The following is an 18,058-nucleotide window of genomic DNA, read 5'->3' on the forward strand; positions in this document are numbered from 1 at the left end:
CCCGATTCCGCAGGAGGGGGGCCTGCAGTCTCGATCTCAGGGTGTCGCAGACAGAGGACTGGAAGGGAAGGTTGCTTTTGCTTTCGCTTTATCCGCGCTGACAGGGTCGCCGCCTCTCCCCCCCCCCCGCTTCTGTATGAAAGATCCCTCCAGGTCCTGTCCCCACTCCGGCACCCCAGTTAGCAAGATCGTGCTTGCTAACGGGGCTTTTAAAGGATAGAGCTGCTTCGGGTCTCCCCCCGTCCCGCCCCCCGAGAAGGCCGTTAGTGAGACTGGAAACGCGAATCTCCGCGCTGCCTAAATATTCTTCGTTGAAGCTTCTGTGTTAGGCAAACATTTTTTAAAAAAATAAATAAACACAACTCCTGATTTTCTGGTACTGAGATATTTTTCGTCATCACTTCAAATCCGGCGCTCACTAACAATCAAGAAAAATAAAATAAAATCCGAAAGTGGAATAATCTTATTCAACCGAAAACGAATCTCGTTCCGGCCTTCCTTGCTGGGTAACGGATAAAAACCGATTCCAGTTCCGCGGCCTGTGAAATTTATTGGGCCGTTTTAATCTTTTCCCTTCCTTCGGGTCCTCCAAATATTTTCGAATAGAGTTCTCTTTTTAAAACGTATAAAGTTTAAGGACTTCTGTGTCTCGCCTTTCGATCCGATACAAACAAGGTTGTTTGCAATAACTTTTAAGCGGTCGCAGTATCAGTTCACGTCCAACCAGACAGGAAAGGAGTTTTTAGAACGAAATGAAGAATCGCAGATGCTCTTCTAAAATGTCTTTGGATTGGGGGGGGGCGATTATAAAAGAAATTTTCGGGGCTGGTTGGAGTCCCGCAAACTTCTGACTGCCCCGCCTTTCAAATTCCTTGACATCTGAAACGTTTACTATGACTCCAAAGGCGGCTCCAGTCGATTGTAACGCGAATTGAACCCTTGTGGCGGTCCAGCCCTTTACCCCCCCACCCACCTTTCAGACCCGCAGGGCCAGAATTCCCCACACACGCCCACGCCTCAGCTCCACTCTTCCATAAGTAAATGCTTCGCTAAATAAGGGAATGCAATCAGTTATCGGCTCCCTGTTTGCCTGCTTCCCCCCACCCCCACGTCCGTTGTCGTTTTGGCGGGACTAAGAGAGCTTCGGTTCCCTTCGACGGGGATGTCCCCAAGGGAAGGGACCTGGTGGAGGAGGGGGACGAACGGCTTTTCCTCGAAGAAGCTCCGGAGAGGCGCTTCGGTTCTCCCACGCTGAGCCAAGGAGGGCGAGAGGCCGGCTGGGGCGGAGGCTTCGGCTAGAGACTTCCTCCAAGGGCCCCGACGCCCAGAACGTGGCCCTGGTTGGCAGAGCTTCCCCCGCTTCTGACCTGCTTGGGACCCGCCCCACCTCGGATGGGCTTTGCGGGGAATGCCCCCGAACCTCGTGGGGCGCAGAAGCTTCCGCTGGGGCCAGGGGAGGCTTCTGCGTCTCCCTTCCCTTCGCCCCCCACAGCAACCGGCAAGGATGAGGGTTAGTGGTCTTCCCCCAGTCCGGGGCTTCCTGCTAGCAGGCGGGCTCTGTCGCAGGGCCGGCCGTTGCAAGTGGGTGGCACTAGCGGGTAAAGTGCTGCAGGCCCTGGACGCTCTCTTTAGCCCTCTAGCAATCCTGGGAGTGAGTGAAGGGACCCTGCGAGGATGAAACTGCATTGGTCACCCCCAAGCTCCTGGTGGCCTGTCATCCTCGGACGGCCTCGAGTTCCCTGGTCAGATTAACAGAGTTGAAAGGGACCTTATAGGTCATCTAGTCCAACCCTCCTCCCCCCTCTCAAGCAGGAAACCCTACACCGTTTCTGACAGAGGGCAGCCCAGTCTCTTCTTGGAAGCCTCCAGGGATGAAGCTCCCACAACTTCTGAAGGCAACTTCTGTTCCATCGGTTGATTGCTCTCACTGTCAGAAAATTTCTCCTTATTTCCAGGTTGAATCTCTCCTTGGTCAGTTTCCCTCCACTATTCCTTGTCTGGCCTTCGGGTGCTTTGGAAAATAGCTTGACCTCCTTCCTCCTCTCTGGGGCAGCCCCTCAAATACTGGAAGATGCTCTCCTGTCTCCCCTGGTCCTTCTCTTCCCTAGACTAGCCAGGCCCAGTTCCTGCAACCGTTCTTCTTCATATGTTTGAGCCTCCAGTCTCCTAATCATCCTGGTTGCTCTTCTCTGCACTTTTACTAGAGTCTCAACATCTTTTTTATAGTGACCAAAACTGGATGCAGTACTCTAGGTGTGGCCTTACTAGGGCTTTATAGAGTTGTATTTAGTACCTCACTTGATCTTGATTGTATCCCTCTGTTAATGCAATTTAGGGTTGCATGGGATTTTTTAGCTGCCGCTACACGGCTGGCGCATATTTAGAGATCCCTCTCACAGTCACTGCTATTAAGCCTGATTTCCCCCAGTTTATATGTCTGCTTTTGGTTTTTCTTACCTAAGTGTAAGACTTTTCTCTACGTTGAATTTCATTTTGTGAGATAGGGCCCAGTGTTCAAGTCTGTCAAGATCCATCTGTATCTTGAGCCTATCTTCTAGGCTGTCAGCTATTCCTGCCATCTTAGTATCATCTGCAAATTTGGTGAGTTCCCCTTCTATTCCCTCATCTAAGTCATTTATGAAGATATTGAAGAGTCCTGGGCCTAAGACGGAACCTTGTGGCACCCCACTGCTTACTTCTCTCCATGTAGACTTAGACCCATTAAGGACTACTCACTCGTTGAGCTTGGTTTGTCAGCCAGTTGCGAATCCATCTGGTGGTGAAGCCATCTATCCCATTTTTTTCTAGCTTACGAAGAAGGAGGTTGTGGTCTACTTTGTCGAAGGCCTTGCTGAAGTCTGTATATTATGTCCACAGGATTTTGCTGATCTACTAATTTAGTCACTATGTTAAAAAGGAAATAAGATTGGTGTGGCATGATCTGTTTTTAACAAACCCGTGCTGACTGCTAGTTATTACTTTACTCGTTTCTAGGTGGCAAATCTGTTTTTATATTATCTTTTCCAGTATCTTGGAAAAGTATTTATCCAGTATTTATCTTTCCCGGGTATTGATGTTAGGCTGATTGGTCTCTAGTATCCTGGGTCTGTTTCCCCCCAACCCCCACTTTTTTTTTCTTTCCTTTTTTGAAGATGGGAACCACATCAGCTCTTTTCCAGTCCCCTGGTAGTTCCCCGATGTTCCAGGATTTTTGAAAGATGTAGTGCAGTGATTGTGAGATGACATCTGCCAGCTCCTTTAGAACTCTGGGATGTAATCCATCAGGTCCTGGTGATTTGTATTCATCAAAATCAGACAGGTGTTCTCTTACTGATTTTTTTGCTTATTTTAACTTTTATTTCCAGTCTGTTTTTTACAGTTATGTTTCTGGTAGGTTGGGCTATAGTTTCTTTTTGCATGAAGACCGATGCAAAGAATGAGTTAAGCAGCTCTGCTTTCTCTCTGTTGTCTGTTACTTCCTTGCCATCTTCTCTCTATAGTGGACCGACTGTTTCCTTGATTTTTTTCTTGTTATTTATGTGTTGGAAGAAACTTTTTTTGTTATCTTTGACTTTTGTTGCAAGTCTGTTCATTCTGAGCCTTTGCTTTCCTGACTTCATATTTGCAAATTCTGGCTGTCTGCTGATATGCTGCCTTAGTTATGTGTCCCTCTTTCCATTTTTTGTACTTGTCCTTTTTGTCTTTCAGTTTGTCAGAGAGATCTTTGAGCAGCCATGCTGGTTTCTTCTTGGATTTCTTGTTTTTCTTTCTCAGCGGTATTGCGCTGGTCTGGGCTTTTATGATCGTATTTTTTCAGAGTTTCCCAAGATTCTTGAATTGTTTTCTCCTTTAGGATCTTCATCCAAGGAATCTTTCCCAAATTCTGAGTTTATTAAAATCAGCTATTTTAAAATCTAGGACTCTGATATCATTTTGTTCTACTGCATGTGTCTGCATTATGTTGAATTCTAGTATGACATGGTCACTCTCACCCAAGGTTCCTGCAGTTTCAACTCCCTCTATCATTTCTCTGTTTCTAAGTATTAAGTCCAGTATGGCTGTCCCTCTGGTTCCCTCCTCTACCTTTTGGACAACAAAGTTGTCAGCTAGGTAAGTTGGGAACCTATTTGATTTTTCACTTGGTGCAGAATTAGTTTTCCAGTTGATATCAGGTAATTGAAGTCCCCCATTACTATTGTAGTGTGTTTCCTACACATGTTTGTTAGTTGGTTGGCAAAAAGGACATCTATTTTTTTCTGCTTGATTGGGTGGCCTATAGAATATACCAGGGATGGCTAACCTTTTTGCTGTCGCGTGCCAAAAGTGGGGGGAGCGTGGGGGGTCACGGGTGCCTGTGCCCACATCCATAATTCAATGCGCCCCACCCTCCCGCACATGCGCACGTGCCCCCCCATACTTCCCCCTGCTTTTGGCACATGGTGGCCCGGTGGGCCCGGTAGGCCCGTTTTCCCCCCTCCCCAGGCTCCAGAGGCTTTCTAGGAGCCTGGGGAGGGCAAAAACAGTCTTCCCCATCCCCCCGGAGGCCTTCTGGAGGCCGGAAACAGCCAGTTTCCTGACTTCCGGTGGGACCAGAAGGCCTGAAAATCAGTTGGCCGGTGCGCACACGCCCACTGGAGCTGAGCTAGGGCAACACCTTAGTGCCCACCAATATGGCTCCATGTGCCACCTGTGGCACCCATGCCATAGGTTCACCATCATGGGTATATACCTATGGCCGTGTCATTCTTTTTGTCTTTTATATTGACCCCGACTGGTCTCAGACCTGCTTTACTCCACAGGCCGCCGCTCCCCCCGCTGCTCCTTCACCTGGAAGGAGGGGTCCACATGGAAACCTCCCGGCCTCCCCCCAGAAACGGTTTTTCTGGACCCTGTGGGCCTCCCTGACCCAGTGCAAATGAAGGTGCTGTGCGCGGAGAGGGCAGGAGGCAGAGGAAGCTGCAGAGCGTGGCGGGGGCCGGGGTGGTGGGTGGGTGGGTGGGTGGGCTTTGCACAGCTGCACAATTCTCATTTCCCTTTTCCCATAGCTTTTGCCAGGATGCCCCAGCGCTTAGGGGCAGAAGGCCGCCGCTGTGCCAGGCAGCAAAGGGCACTGAGCCCTGCCTTTCCTGGGGATGCAGCAGTGGGGCCCCCGGGAGGGCAGCCATGCTCGTCTGAACTCTGCCAGCACCGGGACCTTGATGTGCCCCCCCCAAACAAAATCCAGGAAAGGAAGTTCGGTGTAGTGGTTAAGGCCCAAAGCTGGAAACTGGGAGAGCGGAGTTCTAGTCCTGACTGAGGCTCTGAATCCAGCTGGGGATGATTGGCTCTCCCAGCTCAGGGCTGCAAGGCAAAGCAGTCCCCAGAATGCTTTGCCTGGTAAACTGCAATGACTTGTAGTGTCCCCTTGTAGTGTAGTGTGTGCCCCCCCCCCACACACACACCACAAACCAATAAAGGCAAAGGCTAAAGCAGAACCACGGGGCTCTCTCAGCTTGGGGGCTCCTCAAGGCAGCCATAGAGTCCTCCCCAGGCCTGCTGTGGACCTTGGGGCCACCCCAGTACAGGAGAAACAGAGAGGGGAGCTCCACACCAACCTGACTGAGCCAGAGATCCCCTCAAAGGCAGGCAGCGAGACCCTTGGGTCCCAACAGAGACAGGTGGAGGCTGGAGGGGAGAAGGCTCCAAGAGAAAGTTTCTCCCCCACCCTTGGGGTCCATCCGCTCTTTTGGTGTCCTCTAGGAGGGCGGGTCCCTCCTTCCCCCTCTGGCCCTGCCGGCCTTTCCCAGTGAGCCACTCAATGCTGTCCCCCTGCCCCTCTGCTTTGCTCCATCCACTTGACCAGAAGGGAGTCCTCCCCCCTCCAGGCTGTGGGCTTCAGCTGCCTCCATTTCAAGTCCGACTGGGCTATGCAGCACCAGAGACAGCTGTCCTCTGACCTGCCCATTCAGAGCTGCCAGTAGCACTTGGCTTGTCCTGCCTTCGTTGGGGCTCGGGGGGGGGGGCGGTTGGCAAAGAATCTGGGGCCTCAGGTGGGGCACTGAGAACTGGAGGCTCTGGGGAGAAGGACAACTCTAGGGGGTGGGGCACCCCCATCTCCTCTTCCCCAGGCTCCCCAGAGGTGCAGCTCAGAAGTCTTGAAAAGAGAGAGAGAAAGAATAGACTCCATCCTTCACTAGCTGCATTAATACTGGTAGTCCTCAACCTATGACCGCAACTGAGCCCAAAATTTCTGTTGCTAAGTGAGATAGTTGTTAAGTGAATTTTGCCTCACTTTATTTATTTATTTTATTTTATTTATTTATTTATTTAAATTTATATGCCGCCCTTCTCCCGAAGGACTTGGGGCGGCTCACAAAAGGTTAAAAACCAAAGAACAATTAAAAAAATATAATTAATTTAGCATATGACTTTATGACCTTTCTTGCCACAGTTATTAAGTGAATCACTGCAGTCATTATGTTAGTAACACGGTTGTGAAGTGAATCCAGCTTCCCCCTTGATTTCGCTGGTCAGGCGGCCACAAAAAGGGTCATGTGACCCCTGGCAACCGCCATAAATATGAACCAGTAGCCAGGTGTCCAAATTTTGATCACTGATCCCCCTCCCCCCCATGCTGCAACAGTTGCAAGTGTGAAAAATGGTCATAAATCACTTTTTCAGTGCCATTGTAACTTCAAACAGTCACTAAATAAATCGTTGTAAGCCAAGGATGGCGTGTAGCTTTTCTTAGTAGATGCTCTTCAGCTGGACAGCCCTGCACACCTGGGGAGGTTTACAATGTTTGTGCGTTCCCTCAGTGGGAGAGGGGTGTGTGTGTGTGTGTGTGTGTGTGTGTGTGTGTGTGAGCGTTTGAAAAGAAGCGCTCAGGTTTGTTCTTTGTTTTTGGGTTTTTTAACTTTCCATCTGATTGTCGCTTATTTTTCCCATCCTGCAAAAAAACGGATGGAAAAGAGGAAGGAGGCCATTTGGGTGCTTTGTTTGTTTTGGGCAACTGGGTTGTTGACTGTAAATATGTGTTGTCACTAAAGACTTTATTGGAAGCCGAGGAACCTTTCAGGCTTTCGCCCTCAAAGGGGCTTCATCTTCTGGGTCTCTGGATTCAGAGGACAAAAGGGGAGGGGGGTCAGGTGTGTTTTTCTTCCCTTTCCAGAGAGACCAAGGCTACCTTTGCCTAAACACTCTGGGCTCTCTAAATCAGGGGTGTCCAACCTTGCGGACTTTTAAGACCTGTGAATTTCAACCCCCAGAATTCCCCAGCCAGCTATAGGAATTGAAGTCCACAGGCCTTAAAAGTGGCCAGGGTTGGACACCTGTGATCCAGTGATGAAATTCAATTGTTTTTACTACCGGTTCTGTGGGCGTGGCTGGGTGGGCGTGGCAGGGGAAGGATACTGCAAAATCCCCATTCCCTCCCCACTCCTGGGACCAGCGGACAAGAGGTGGTATTTGCCAATTCTCCGAACTACTCAAAATTTCCGCTACCTGTCTCCAGAACCTGCTGGATTTCACCTTTGCTGTGATCTAAATAAAATGAAACATTGCAAAAGAGTCCCAATTATTGGAAGGGGGTGGGGTGTACAGAGGAAAACCTCTTTCACCCCAAGAGATCAAAGATCACCTTCCTGATCAGCTACAGACCTATTTGGTTGGTCAGCCAGCTTCCTTATTGGAAGCTTAAACCAAGCTTCTTCCTTAGGGGCAGTCTACCTTTGAATACCCGCATCTGCCTCTCAGCCTTGCCAACCCTGGTGGTGGGGAAACAGAGGCAGGATTTATTAAGGCTGTTTCTTCGCTTTTATTTCTCCGTGGAGAATGTTCCAAGGGGAAGAACTGCATTCAGGGGAAAAGCTCTCTGAGTTTCTCCTCCCTCCCTCACTGGAGTGGCTCAGTTTCCCTGGGAATTCTGTTCCTTCTCCTTCCTGGGCATAATGGCAACTGGGGAGTATTGAGGCGCAGGTGGTCCTTTGCCTCAGAGAAACATGGGAGGGTCTCATTGCAGGTTGGGGAGGGGGAATGTGGTGGCCTGAAGAAGTGGGACAAGTCATGGACACAACCAGGTTCTCTTGATCGGAAGGCAGGACAAGAAGCAACGGATGGAGGCTCATCAAAAAGAGAAGCAACCTGGAATTAAGGAGAAACTTCTAGACAGTGAGGACAATTAACCAGTGGAACAACTTGCCTCCAGAAGTTGTGGGTGCTCCATCACTGGAGGTCTTTAAGAAGAGACTGGACAGCCCTTTGTCTGGAATTATATAGGTTTTCCTATGTAAGCAGGGGGCTGGACTAGAAGACCTCCAAGGTCCCTTCCAACTCTGTTCCAATTCTGATCAGGCAAAGGGCAGGAGCGACCGACTTTCTCCAATGGGAAAGAGGGTTATTGTGCAGCCAAGGCACCCCCAGATTCAGCTTCTCCCAAGTGGCCCCTCCCTCCAGTACAGTTGGCAGAAAGAGACAGCAGGCAAGTCCTCTGTGGCAGAATCCAGGGAGGTGCCCCCCCCCAAGGCGAGGTGACCATTTTAAAGGCAGCAAAAGCTGAAGACATGAAGTGTTGGGGAGGGGGGAGGGGGGACCTAGCCCCACCCTCCTTTGGAAATTGATTCTGCCCTCCCTTCGCCTTGTCTTCAGCTAATTGTTGGAAACAATCCTTGGAAGGTCTGGCAGCGGCTGTTGTAAGGAATGGCTCCCCGAGGCCCCGTGCAGGTAATTTATTGGCCTGGTATGTATAAATCAACCCCCCAACCCTGCAACGTGGAGACAGCTGCCTCCCGGAGGCTCTACGGAGCCCCCTGACTGACATCTCAGGTTGCCCTGCTCGGGGAGGGAGGGGCGCCCCCAGCAGGTTTCCTGCCCATTGCCAGATGCCTTCCAGCTTGGGGGGGGGGGCAGGGAGGCCCAGAGAAACTCCAAGGCTGCCGTGTCAAGGAGGGTCACTGGAAAAGACCCCCATCCAAGGGGAAAGTTGGCTGGGCAGAGGCTCGCCTTGCCCGGGAGGGGCTGGTGGGGTGGAGCCCAGACCGTCTGACTGGTGATGCCATGGTCAGGTCACGCTCGAGCCCTCCGGACTCCCCGGTCCTCTCCGATGGGGGCTTTGGGCACAGAAGGGAGGTTCGCCTCCTCCAAAGCCAGGCCTGGGGCATACGGTGCGCCCCCACCCCATAAAGCTCCGCCCACAAGTCCCACCAGCATTTCCTTCCCCGGGCAAAGGGCGATTTCTGTGCAGCCCCTCGAAGGGGACCCCAGATTACTGCAGAGTGTGGGCTGGGGCCCTTCCGCCCCCCCTTCCCAGCCGGCTCTGGGACATCCGTATCAACACATGCGAAGGGGGGGCGGGGGAGAGAACCCGACCCTTAATGAGACCGCGGAGTCAGCGGCTGATAATAAATAAGGGGCCGGGGGGCGGAAGATTCGCCCCGGGCGCGAGGCTCGCTTTGGGAAGGGCACGGGGAGGGCACGGTTTCCGTGATGAGTTCAGCACATTGGAGCGCTTCGCGGTGGGGCGGTCTGGCTGGAGGGGCTCCTGCGCCCGTCCCCTCCCTCCCATTAATCAGAGGCAAGCGAGGCAGGCCAGATGCTGGGAGCCTCTGCCTCTCCGCCAGCTGTGGCTTGGGCGCATGCTCCGACGCCGGCCCGGACAGCCTCCTTGGACAGGATACAAGCCCCGATTTCCGAACTTTCCCCCAAAGCCCCCCGCACCTGGCTTCCATTAACAGGGCCTTGGCTGCCCGCACCGACCCGCTCTCCGCGCGCAGCCAGGCTGGAGCCCCCCGGGCCAAGGCGCTGCGGAGTTTCCTGCCGGCTGCCCTGGTGCCTCGCCAGTGTGTGTGTGTGTGTGTGTGTGTGTGCGCGCGCGCGACCCTTCGGGGGAGGGGGTAGCTGTGGCCAGGGAGACGCCAAGGGCTGCTGCCCGGAGGGGGAGCGGGGGGGGGTGTCTCCCTCGCGCCAGTCAAGTCCACCCGTGGCTAGGACAACTCTGCAGACCCCCGAGCCCCTCATTCCGGGAGGGTGGGTGCTTTTGGGGAGAGCGGGTTGGAGGAGGACGCCTGGCTTCCTGATGTGTGAACCCTTTACATCTCCCCCCTCTCTATTCACACCTCCAGATGCCTCTCTCTCCCCCCTCCCCCCACATAATCCTTGAACAGCTGGCCCTGGATCAGAAGACGATGGCCAAAGAGGGTCTTCTACAGGCCCCCAGAAGGCCACCCCCCGCCTCCAAGAAGCTTTTTGCCGTATATACATGGCATACACACATACACACACACACACACACACCGTATATCCTGTTTGCAAAGCTTGGCAAGAGGGAGGCTCCACATGTGGGGAGGGGCGCATTCCCTGCCGCAGTGTCACAGGCTGATGTTCTCCAGGGAGAGGCCCATCTCCTCCACTTGGCTCGCACCCACTGCCCTGACAGGGCCTTGGCAAGGGGGATCGGAACAGGAGTGCAGGAGGGGCCGAGTGCAGCCAGGCAGATGCATCCGGAGGTCAGAGAGACCTTGGGGGACAGGAGGGCCAGCCAGGGAAGCCAGGGCCACTGGCCGGGAGGGGCTCCCAGGGGAAGCCCTGGGGACTGGGGCAGGGTCCAGGGCCAGGCGCATTCCAAGGCCACTGGCCTCCACGGCCCTGGGAACTGGCAGAGGAGGCAGGAAGGGAGGGAGGGGGGCTTCCCAGCAGGTCTTCAGCCTTTTGTGCGCTTCAGTTCTCCCCGTCAACAGCGTTAAACCATCATTCATGGGCCTCTGTTGGAGAACATGGCTTCTGGACCCAGCACGGACAGTTGCGTTGCTTTGAACCATCTGGGGGTCTCCTTTGCCCACAAAGAGCTTACTGGACAGGCCAGGATGGAGGAGGGAGTGATCTTAGTAGACCAGCCGGTCGCAGTGGGATCCACCTTTCGGGCCGAATGACTTGCCCAAACACAACTGGGCAGTGAAGGTTGACCAACTGGGTGGAAGGCGACAGGGTTTTCCCTGCCCCTCCCTCCCCTGGTGCATTTTATTTTGTTGTTTGTCAGTGTGACCCTTCGGCCTCCTGCAGTGGGATCCTAGCAGCAGGGGGTCTGGGGAAGCCTTTTCTGCTTTGGGCATTCAACGCGAAGGACCCAGACTTAGAATAACTTTATGGTCACTTCGAATGCACACTAATTGGCCTACGTTAAAATGAAATTTCATTGCATGCAGCTCTCAAAAGGTCACCACCTCCAATATACACTACATAAACAAGACTAAATAAATAACTACATGAATAAATATGCATATATCCACATATATGACCTGGAGAAACAACACAGTCTTGTTGGGATGTATATATGTACATGGCGAGAAAAACAAATCTTAGCGAGTTTACCAGACGGATGGCACAAAAACAAAGCTGTTACAGAATCCGGAAGTCCTGCTAGAAATACTTGAGCGACAGAAACAGACCCTGAAGTGTGTGGGTGGGTGGGTGGGGGTCTCTAACAATGTTTTGAGCTCTAAGCACATCGTGCTTGTAAGCGATATTCTGAATGACAGGAAGGGAGCTTCCTAAAATCTTCTCGGCTGTCCTCACCACTCTCTGTAGGGACTTCCTACCTGAGGCGCTGCAGCCACCAAACCAAACAGGGATGCAGGTTGTTAAAACGCTCTCAATTGTGCCTCTATAAAAAGTGGCCAGGACAGAAGGAGAGAGATGTGCTCTCCACATCTGACGCAGGAAATGCAGATGCTGGTTTTCATACTTCACTCAGGATGATGTGTGGAGAGACCAATTCAGATTGTTAATTATCTCCACCCCGAGATACTTCATGCTGCTGACTACTACTACAGCTGCCTCCTTGATATGAGTGGAGTATGAACATGCCGGCTCTTTCTAAAATCTACAATAATCTCCTTTGTTTTATTAACATTTAGAACCAAGTCACTTTTATTGCACCATCCACCAGAGGCCTCACCTCTTCCCTATATGCAGCTTCATCCTGGTAATAGTTGAACACCAGAAGACATGTGGAAGAGAAGATTGGGAGCTCAGCTTGGACTGTGGATGCCTTGGTGCTCTCTGAGCCTGGCGGTTTTCCTGCAGACATTTCATGACCCAACTAGGTAACATCATCAGTGCTAGAAGGGAGGGGGGTTGCAGGGAGGAGGAGGAGGACTGTGGGGTCCTTGGTGCTCCCTGAGCTTGGTTGTTTTCTTGTAGATGTTTCACTACCCAACTAGGAACATCATCAATGCTAGAGTTATAATATCTTAGCACTGATGATGTTACCTAGTTGGGTCATAAAATGTCTGCAAGAAAACAACCAACTCAAAGACCATCAAGGACCCCACAGACCTCCTCCCTCCCTCCCTCCCTCCTCCTTTCTCCAAACTTCATTTCTTTGTAGTCCTGATGATCTTCCCTAGTCGGATAATGAAACATCTGGAAGAAAAGCACCAAGCTCAGAGAGCACCAAGGACCCCATGAAGATACATATCAGCACAACTGATTGGAGGAGGCAGCCTGACTGGGTGCCTGGGAAGGAGAGAGAAGGAAGGAGAGCTTAGCCAAATGCAGGCACAGCCCTTCGTGAGAAATGGGAAAGTACTCTTTGTATGCTCAGGGGCGGCCTGCTATTTCTTTTCTTCTAGATTTCAAGCCAGGCCATCTAGAGAACTAAAAATTGATGGAAAATGAAGCTCCATTTTTTTAACCAGACTGCTCCGCAGCTCGTCCAGTGCTGGTGCATCTTTTCAAGGCATCTTCAAGACATGAGACTCCAAAAGGGGTCTGGCAGGGGCTTGAAACTCAAGCATGAGCCAGCCATGTGCAGCCGCCGCCAAAAAAGCCAATGCAGTCCTAGGCTGCATCAACAAAGGGATCGCACCAAGATTGTGTGAAGTTTTAATACCGCTTTAGGATGCTTTGGTAAGGCCACACTTAGCATGATACCAAAAAAAGACTTTAGAAAGGGTGCAGAGAAGAGCATTCTGAAACGGTCCTGGCCTCCTGCAGGGGGGTGGACTTGAAGACTTCCAAGGTCCCTTCCCAGTCTGTTGTTATGGAAGGTCTCTGCCAAGAACTGGACTTTCTGGTTTTTCTTTGAAGATATTGCCCTTCTCATCCAAGAAGCTTCTTCAGCTCTGACTGTATGCTGGGGAAGGGAAGGATTTATACTCCTGTATAAATGTATTTATACATCCATTCCCGCCCATCCAGGCAGAGCTGAAGAAGCCTCTTGGGTGAGAAGGGAAACGCCTTCAAAGAAAAACCAGAAAGCCCAGTTGCCTCTTGGAAGAAAACGGCCCCTTTGGGACAACCGTGACCCGGATGGCGGAGAAGCTCCAGAGACGGTCTCTGCCCACACTGTGGAAGGGGATAGAGGGCCAGCTTCCAGACGGGGGATAAAAAAGTCCGGACAGCCTCTAGAAGGGAGCAGAATGGAACAGAAGGCTCCCACTTTCCTGTCTTTTGCCCCCACTTTTGGGTCTGTAAAAAGCCCCAAAAGAGGCGCAGGGCGCCAGCAGCAGCCGGACGGGGAGAGTGACGAGACGCTCTCGCCTTGGTCTCGCCCTTCCGCCCGCAATGCCAGTTGCTGCCACAGGAGGGCAGCACAGGCCGCCGATGAAGCCCTGCGCCCGCGGGCGCCCTTCCCTGCCTCGCGCGACCAGGACGGGAAGGGGCAGCCGTGGCGTTTCGGGTGCAGCGCCCGGGGGGCTTCTCGGGAGCCTCGCGTGTCCGGGACGGAGCGTGGGCGCGGCGGCTGTGCCGGAGGGAGGGGAGGCGGCGTTGCCTGCTCTGTGTTGTCCCAGCCCTTTTGCAAAAGCGGCGGGGACGGAATCCCAGGTGCGGTTCTGCCACGGATTTCTTTGAAGAGATTTTCTTCCAGAGTTTGGCTGCCAGATCGCCCAGCGCAGCCGCGGCCCCGACTGCCCCCACCACTTCCCGGTGAGTGACAGACCTTCAAGGCTCCTGAGTGTCTGTGCGAAGCGGCTGCCCCCCACTCAGTCGGACGGGCTCGGGGGAGCCCTGGGCGGGAGAGGCTGCCCGTGGCCTCTCCAGAACCGGAGCTCCGCTCTTTGGAGAGGCGGCTTCCTGAAGGCTAATTCCGGGCAAAGAGGTCCTGCGGAATCCAAACACTGAGACCTACTTTGCCTGCCCGGCGGGGGTCGGGAGGTCTTCTGCCAGTCTTGCCCACCAACAATGTTATTTCCTTTTGGGGTAGGCAGTATTAGGCACGAGGCGGGGGAATGGTAAGAAATGGCAAAGCAAAGCAATGAAAAGCCAAGGAAAATGCTAAAATGAGCATGGCTGGCTGGGGAATTCTGGGAGCTCAAGTCTACAGGTGTTCAGGTTCCCAAGGTTGGACACCCCTGGTTTAGCAACAGCAATGGCACTTCAATTTATATTCTGCCCCATGGTGCTTTTACAGCCCTCTCTAAGCAGTTTACAGGGTCAGCCTCTTGCCCCCAACAATCTGGGTCCTCATTTTACTGACCTGGGAAGGATGGAGGGCTGAGTCAACCTTGAGCTGGTCAGGATCGAACCCCTGGAAGTTGGCAGAGTTTGCCTGCAATGCTGCATTCTAATCACTGCGTCACCATGGTTTAAAACATCATCGTCTAATGTTTAAAGTACATGTAAGCATAATTGCATTATGTAATTATGCCTCAGTGCTACCAATTGCATTGACGGTGCCAGAACCCCGGCCCAAAGGCTCTCTGAAATAACCACGTCCTTACAGGTTTCTGGGATAAGGGTGGGATTCCTCCTCACTTCAGAAGGTGTGATTCTGCAGAAGAGCAGAGTGCCTATCTGGCCCTCCAGGCTGGCTGGGGCTGTTTCTGCTTTATTCAAAGAGAGATCCAATCTAGAAGTAAGGAGGAATTTCCTGACAGTGAGAACAATTAATCAGGGAAACAGAAGTTATGGAAATTTTCAAGACCAGGCTGCCAGTTGATTGGATGGAATGAGGTCTCCTGCCTTGGGCAAAGTGGGGTGGGGGGTAGACTAGAAGACACCTCAAAGGTCCCTTCCAACTCGGTTACTCTGTGTTCTGTTTTCTGGCAGGGCAGGAATCCAGTGCACAAGCTCACCTGGGAGCAAATTTTACACTAAGCGCATAAACCATTAGGCCAAGACTGAGCAGGTGACCAATGAACGTAGACTAAATGCCGAAGGAGTGCCTAAGATGGAGTCCCTCTGAAGGGGTTGAGGTGAGACAAGGGACGAAGACTGAACTGCAAGACCAATGTTGGAAAGCAGAGCGAACAGGACGGTGGAGGAGAAGAGGAAGACTGAGAAAGTTGTGGTTGGATGGGGACTGTGAGAGAGAGAGAAAGAGAGAGAGAGAGATGGTAGATTAAGGAGGGGAGAGCAGAGATGATGTGCTGAGTGGATATGGGTGGAAGTGAGGATAGCACCATTCACTGAGGAATAACAGGAGGGTCCAATCTTGCTGGCTAGGGAATTCTGGGAGTTGAAGTCCACAGGTGTTGAAGTGGCCAAGATTAGACAAGCTTCAGGAGACATGAACTGTTGAACTGAGGTGATGCACAAATTTCAAAAATAAAAATTTTCTTTGTTTCATCACACGTCTCAAGTTCCCTCAAGTTCAACGTCTCTCCTCTCTAAGACTCCAACTTACCAGTCTCTCTATTGTCCCTCTTCCCCTCCCCCACAGCCCTGTGTAACTGAGTGGGCAGAATGGCCACTCATTGCCACGGACACTCCTGTCTTTTCCCACAAACATTCCTTCACATACCTTCCATCCACGCTTTGACATCCTCCATCCATTCCACTCCGAGGAGGCTCAGCCGTTGTATTGGTCTCTTTCTGTATACTTTGAGATGGCCTCCTTTGCCAGACCCAAATTCCTTGGCCTTGGCAGAGCCAATCTCTTGGTGTCAGGGTTCCAGGTAACATACCCATAGCAAACAAAACTCTGAGGCAGGTAAATTCCTCAAATAATAATTTTATTGGATATGTCATATTGGCACAGGCTGGTGAAAACCGACTCTGATTATTCCCGCAGTTTTCACCTAATTAAAAGTAAAAGTTCACTTTCTCAAAACAATCAGTCACATGGTCCAGTCGGTATACTGTCCGGTTGCTAGGTGACTCTAGTCCCCTCCTTCCAAGCACCTGCAGAAATGTCCTTGGTTCCCAAGCGAAAGTATTTTATTTTGGCTACAACACGCCAACTATCTCTATTCCCCCTCCCCCTCCCCCTTCTCCAGTGTGTCTGCGCTGCAAGTCTCAAAATGGCTTCAGTCAGGGCAGCTTCAGGGCCGACACTCAATTGCCTCCTACAACGGCTTCAGTATTTTCTACAAATCAGCCAGATCCTCTGCCCATGCCATGGCCTCACCCTCCCCTACGGTCACCGAGAGAGCTTCCGTGATATTTGTGGGTAAGTGCCTGCCTTCCATTGAAGATCTGTGTATTGCAAAAGTAGGATTGATCCCTCACCTCCGGGACATAAACTGTTTCAACTCCTCCCCTCAGGATGGCGCTACAGGGCATTGCGTGCCAACACAACAACCGTTTTTTCCCTCCTGCCCTCATTCTCTTGAACAGCTCAATCTCACAGTGCTGCCTAATGTCTATGTACATTAACCCACGTAGTGTGGCTGTAGTAGTAGTAGTATATTATTATTATTATTATTATTATTATTATTATTATTATTATTATTATTATTATTATTATTATTATTATTATTATCTTCTCTACTCCCTCCTCTTATTCTGTTGCTTTGCATATACACCGAGTGCTTGTGTACCAGAGACAAATTCCTTGTGGGTCTAATCACACTTGGCCAAATAAACTATTTCTCTTCTGTTCTGTATTCTCTTCTATTTCTATATCTCTTCTGTTCTGTTCTATTACATGTTTTATTCTATTTCTATTTTCTCTCCTCTTCTTTCTCTTCTATATTCTGTTCTGTTCAACATGCATTACGTTAAGCAACCATGGAGACCATCAGAGTCTTGTTTAGCTCAGCATCGAACCATTTCCTATTCTCATACAATGCACCGCAACTTTCGCTTTCAGCAGGCAGCTTTCAGTGCCCTATTCATAGGAGGCACTTCTTCATTTAAGCCCATTCATGGGATCGTATTCATTCTCCAAATCAAGGGATGCCCAGTAAAGGCCGACATCCACACCTTCCTCTCTGACCTGCTGAAGGCTCCCCACCCCCGGAGGGCTTGTCTCCTCTCTTGCAGGTGATCCTGCAGCAGGTTTGGTCTTCCTGGCTGCTCCCCTTCCGGTTTTCCTACGGAGAAGAGGAGCCGCTTTCCCTGTGCTCAGCACAAAGGCCAGCCTGGGCTCCCCGGGGCTCTCTGAGCTGGCCGGTTTTCTGGCAGACTTTTCATGACCCAAGTAGGTAACATCATCCGTGCTAGAAGGGAGGGGGCATTGTGGGAGGAGGAGAACTGTGGGCTCCTCGGTGCTCTCTGAGCTTGGCTGCTTTCTGGCAGACATTTCATTACCCAACTAACTAACATCCTCAGTGCAAGGGACAGTGGGGTTTGCTCCCTGTTTATGCAGGGCAAACTGCTATATATAAACAAGGAAGCATATTCCACTCTCTTCCAGCATTGATGATGTTCCCTCGTTGGGTAATGAGACGTAAGAAAACAACCAAGCTCAGAGAGCACCCCACAGTCGTTGTTGTCGTCATCCTCCTCCTCCTCTTCTCTGCAAACCCCTCTCCCTTCTAGCACTGATGATGTTCCCTAATTGGGTCATGAAACGTCTGCAAGACAAACCCCCAGCTCAGAGAGCACCAAGGACCCCACAGTTCAACCCTAAGATACAAATACTCTCTTCTGTTGGTACAAATGCCAGCCACATGCATGTTATGGTATGTTAAACAAAAAGCACCACTGATCCACAAATAAGTCAGACTGCATTCTATATTAGTCCACCCCAGCAACCACCACATCCTTTCCAACATTCCCAAAGCTGCCTGACTTTCTCCCCCCCTTCCCCCCCCCCCGGTTTCTTCCCCATCCAGTAGAATAGATGGGTTTTTCCTCCAGCTCTGCTCTCTGATCATTCCTTTCCCTTTCACCCCAAATGATTCCACCACTTCAATTG

General features: G+C 51.5%; 1 protein-coding gene across 8 annotated transcripts in view; it reads left to right on the forward strand.

Annotated features, from left to right (window-relative positions):
* The window catches only part of LOC117669789 (uncharacterized), a 29,796-nt gene that overhangs the window by 1,281 nt on the left and 10,457 nt on the right, over window positions 1-18,058 (forward strand). For 2 of the 8 annotated variants that reach the window (XR_015733411.1, XR_004592510.3), the window contains exons 2-4: window positions 11,889-12,077; window positions 12,606-12,882; window positions 15,025-16,366. Coding sequence is in view for 1 of the 8 variants with exons in the window: in XM_087890749.1 (XP_087746875.1) it covers window positions 13,395-13,902; window positions 15,025-15,080 (564 nt within the window). In the remaining 7 variants the exon portion in view is untranslated. The other 6 variants (XR_015733412.1, XR_015733413.1, XR_015733416.1 and 3 more) reach the window with 6 other exon arrangements.

Source organism: Pantherophis guttatus, chromosome 1 (genome assembly GCF_059756535.1).
Source record: "Pantherophis guttatus breed Tessera chromosome 1, ASM5975653v1, whole genome shotgun sequence".
NCBI classification, from domain to species: Eukaryota; Metazoa; Chordata; class Lepidosauria; order Squamata; family Colubridae; genus Pantherophis; species Pantherophis guttatus.